This window comes from Myotis brandtii, unplaced genomic scaffold (genome assembly GCF_000412655.1).
Source record: "Myotis brandtii unplaced genomic scaffold, ASM41265v1 scaffold653, whole genome shotgun sequence".
In the NCBI taxonomy this organism is placed as follows: domain Eukaryota; kingdom Metazoa; phylum Chordata; class Mammalia; order Chiroptera; family Vespertilionidae; genus Myotis; species Myotis brandtii.
In genome coordinates, this window is record NW_005370535.1 from 219,454 (window position 1) to 223,365 (window position 3,912).

Consider the following 3,912-nt stretch of genomic DNA (forward strand, 5'->3'; position numbering starts at 1 on the left):
GGGGGGGGGGACACTGATGGGAGAGAGAAACATCAATCGATTGCCTTCTGTACACACCCAGACCGGGGGATCAAACCTACAACCTAAGTATGTGCCCAGACCAGGAATCGAACCTGAAACCTTTTGGTGTATGGGACAACTCTCCAACCAATTGAGCCACCCGGCCAGGGCAGAAGTGCCCACATTACGTAATCCTCCTGGCAAGTGAGGCCTGTCACCTTCGTTTGCTGATAAGCAAACTCAGGCCCCCAGTGCATGGCACAGCCAGGACTCCAACCAGACCTGCCCCCTTCCAGCTCTGGGCGCCTTGCCCCTGGGCTCTGCCGGCATCTCTGGTTCCCAGCGACTCAGGATGGTGGATGTAAACAGGAAGTGGTGGCTGGCAAATCTGTTAATTAGGGTCTTGTTTGTGGTTCCAACACAGAGGATAATCAGTAATTAGACTAAGCAAGACAACCTGTCTTCCCATCAACCTTGAAGAAATTGAGTAAAGCTGTGTTTCCCTGCGAACGACAAGTGTGCGAGTCACACATGCTGAGCAGCTCCTCGGGAAGAAATCAGAGCACATTCTTCCTCGCAGGCAGGCAGCGACTCCAGCTTACACAAACACTAATTACCACCCGCTCAAATAAATTATTAGAGCTGACGACAGACCCGTCAGGGCGACCCCGGTCTGCGGATTTGCTCACCCCTTTCAGATTTGTGTCTCTCAAGGTTTTCACATACATTAGCTCATTTGACCCCCTGGCAACCTTGGAGGTGGGCACAGAGGTATCGGCTGGTTACATAGAGGCAGGGGCCCACATTTCATCCATCAGCGCGGTCCCACCTTCTCTCTTTCCTGTTGGCCATCCACAGGAAGGACCACAGCCGAGGGAGAGGTCAAGCTTCTAACACTCGCTAAGTGCTGGTTGAGGGACAGGATTGTGACATCGGCGGTAAGTCACAATCCTGTGACTTCGCTTTCTTGAATTTACTGCTCAGCATAGCTCATCAGCAGAAATAAATTCACAGAAGGGGGCCAGACATTGGTAGTTCAGGAGACGTAATTTTCGGATTACTTGTTTTGGAACTCGAAGTCCTTCAAGAGTTCACCTCATTTTTAACATGTTCAATACAGACGGGGTCTGAGATCTATTTCCCTCTGAATAAAGCCTCAGAAATGCCCCCAAAGCATCTGCCCAATACTCTTCTAGTACAACTGATACACAGGAAGGCGCCTCGGTGCCCACAGACGCCTTTCCGGGTCGTTCTGTCTAGGGAGGGACATGGCTCCAAGATGTCTGGCTGAGAGGGCTCGGGGCGCAGATGAAGATGAGAGCTGCCCTGGGGCAGCTTGCGGGAGCACCGAGCTGCGCCCGGGCTGCTTCCGATCCCGATCTGTCTCCATTGTCCTGGCCTCTGCAGCGTCACTGCAGTGTGTCTGCAGTATCCCACTCACACCCTCTGAGCTGCAGCCACAGTTTTTTTCAGATCTTCCCTTTCTTCAAGAGTTTTTGCGTTGATTTCCACTGGTGGGGAGATGACGGAGGCCGGGGGCTTTGATCCTCTTATCCTAGGTATCGTAGGGATGGGGATAGGCCAGCCAGGTCCTCAGGCTGACGGAAGGAGGCTGGTGGAGAGGGAGAGACTGGGCACTAGGCGTTTCCCCTCCACTGGGTGCCTCTCACGTGGATGTGTCTGGACAGGGAGCTTCGGATGCTGGTTGATTCCTGTTGGGCTAGCTCTGAGCTCCTGATGGGGACAAGGACGCAGCTTGAGATCGGGGTTCGGATACGAACTGGGTTAGTGCCCGTGCTCGGGGTTCAAAGGTGGACAGGGTTTGCTTCGAGATCTGGGGTTCTGATGAAGGCAAGGTTTACTTCCTATTTTGGGAAGGGTCTGCTCTGGGATGTGCAGTCCTTGCATCTGTAGGACTTGTCCCAAGATTTGGGGGTTCTAATGTAGCCCTGGGTAGTGTGGCAACTGGGGGTGACGAATTGAACAGGTCTTCCCTGAAATCTGGGGGTCTGACACAGACAGGATTTGGTCTAGAATTTGGGGTTCTGATGTAGAGTAGGTTGGCTAAGGGATTTGGGTTTCAAATACTAGTACAAGCAGAGTTGGCTTTAAGATTTGGGGTCCTCATATATAGTAGGCGAGGTTTATTTTGAACTTCAGCTTCCTTACATGGGTATGGTCGGCTTAAATCTTGGAGTGCTGATGTAGACATGGTTCTCATGGAGAGTTGGGGTGCTGATATGGGTAGATTTGACTTGATTTTGGGGTGCTATGATGGTCAGAGTTTGTCTCATGCTTTGGAGCCCTATGAGGACACTTGCTTGGGGTTGGATTCTGGTGTACTCAGTCATAGTGAACTTGGGATTTGCTTCAGCTGTGGGCAGAGTTGGCTTTGAATTTGGGGTCCAGATGTGGGAAGTTTGTTTCAGGGTCTGGCATCCTTACGAACACAGTAATGGCTGATGGATTGGGGTTCAGATGCACAAATGGTTGATTAGAGATTGGGGGCTCAGAATTGGGCATGTCTGCTCTGATTTAGGGTCGTGATCTGGGTAGAGTCTGTTGCAGGCAGGGGCAGCTTAGGGACTTTGAGGTTCAAACGTGGGCATGGTTTGCCTACAGATATGGGTCCTCACGGGGGCAGAGTTTGTCTCAGGCTTTAGCGCTCATCAGTGAACACGGTCGCTGGAGGATTCGGGGTTCTGATGGTCACTTGGATAGCCTGGGGTCTGGGGTTCAGTCTTGGCCAAGTTTCTTGGTTTTGGGTCCCAATGTGGGCAGGGCTTGTTCTGAGCTTTAGTGTCCTTGTGTGGACTCAGTGGCCAGAGGATTCAAGGTTCTAAGGCAGTCATGGTTACCCTGAAAATTTGGGGTTCAGGCTTGGGCAGGTCTGTTCTGGATTTGGGGTGCTGAGGTGAACGGGGGCTGTTTCGCTTGTTAGCGTCCCTGCATGAACAGTTTCCAAAGGATGTGGGGTTCTGAGGCATCTGTGGTGAGCCTGGAGGTTTGGGGCTGTCTCCGACAGGTTTGTTCTGGGCTTGGGGGCAGGTTTGCTTTGGCCTTTGGTGTCCTTGTGTGGACATGTCTGGCTGGAGGATTGGGGATTCTTATGTCCATGTGTCCAGCACAGGGACTTGGAGTTTGCTTTGAGTTTGGGGTCCTGCTGCGAGCGGGTCAGCCCTGGGTTATGGGGTTCCACTGCGGACAGGCTCTTTGAGGGCTTGCAGTCTTGTGTGGACACTGTTGGCTTTGGAATTTGGGTCCCTGATGAAGACTTGGGGAGCTTGAGGGTCTGAGCTGCTGGGGGTCCTGCTGTGGCAGACGGTTTGGGATTGGGTTCCTGGCATGGGCACGATTTGCTTTGGGATTGGGACCCTAAGGGATAGGGCCGTTGGTGGAGTGGGGTCGTCCTGAGGACAAGCTTTGTCTTGAGATTTGAGGTCTGATGTGACTCTGTCTGGGACTGGGAGAACCTGTGTGGCCAGGGGCTGCTCTCCACCTGCGGGTTCCAGGGGGCTGGGTGTGTTATGACACCTGGGGGTCCTCACTGGGCTGCTTCCCTTTGGGGTCAGCAGGTTCAGAGGGGACTGGGCCCCTGGGGCCAGGGAGTAGGCAAGGCTCGGGAGGGGTTGAGAAGGGGCCACCTTGGTCCAGGTACTGCAGCAGCTGGAGGTTCAAGGGGATGCCGGCTGCCAGGTCCAGCTTCTCCTTGAGCTCCTGCACCGTCATGTCGCCATGGCAGTCTGTCACTGTGAACATCTCCCCGGTCTCCTCCAGCAGCACCCGCATGATAAAGACGTCTGGGGCCAAGTCCAGCGCCATGTTCATGGCCTTCGGGTCCCCGCTGCCGCTCAGGCTGTGGGTGCGGCCCCGGACGAGGGGTTTCGAGGGGAGATGCCGCGGGCCCACGGA

The 3,912-nt window shown here is 54.1% G+C and overlaps 1 protein-coding gene across 1 annotated transcript in view; it reads right to left on the bottom strand.

Moving 5' to 3' along the window:
* ANKRD60 (ankyrin repeat domain 60) overlaps positions 1 to 3,912 on the bottom strand; it is an 8,161-nt gene that overhangs the window by 4,128 nt on the left and 121 nt on the right. Inside the window, exon 2 of the mRNA XM_014528802.1 lies at positions 3,645 to 3,856. Within this exon, the coding sequence (XP_014384288.1) occupies positions 3,645 to 3,856 (212 nt within the window). The remainder of the gene's footprint in view (positions 1 to 3,644; positions 3,857 to 3,912) is intronic.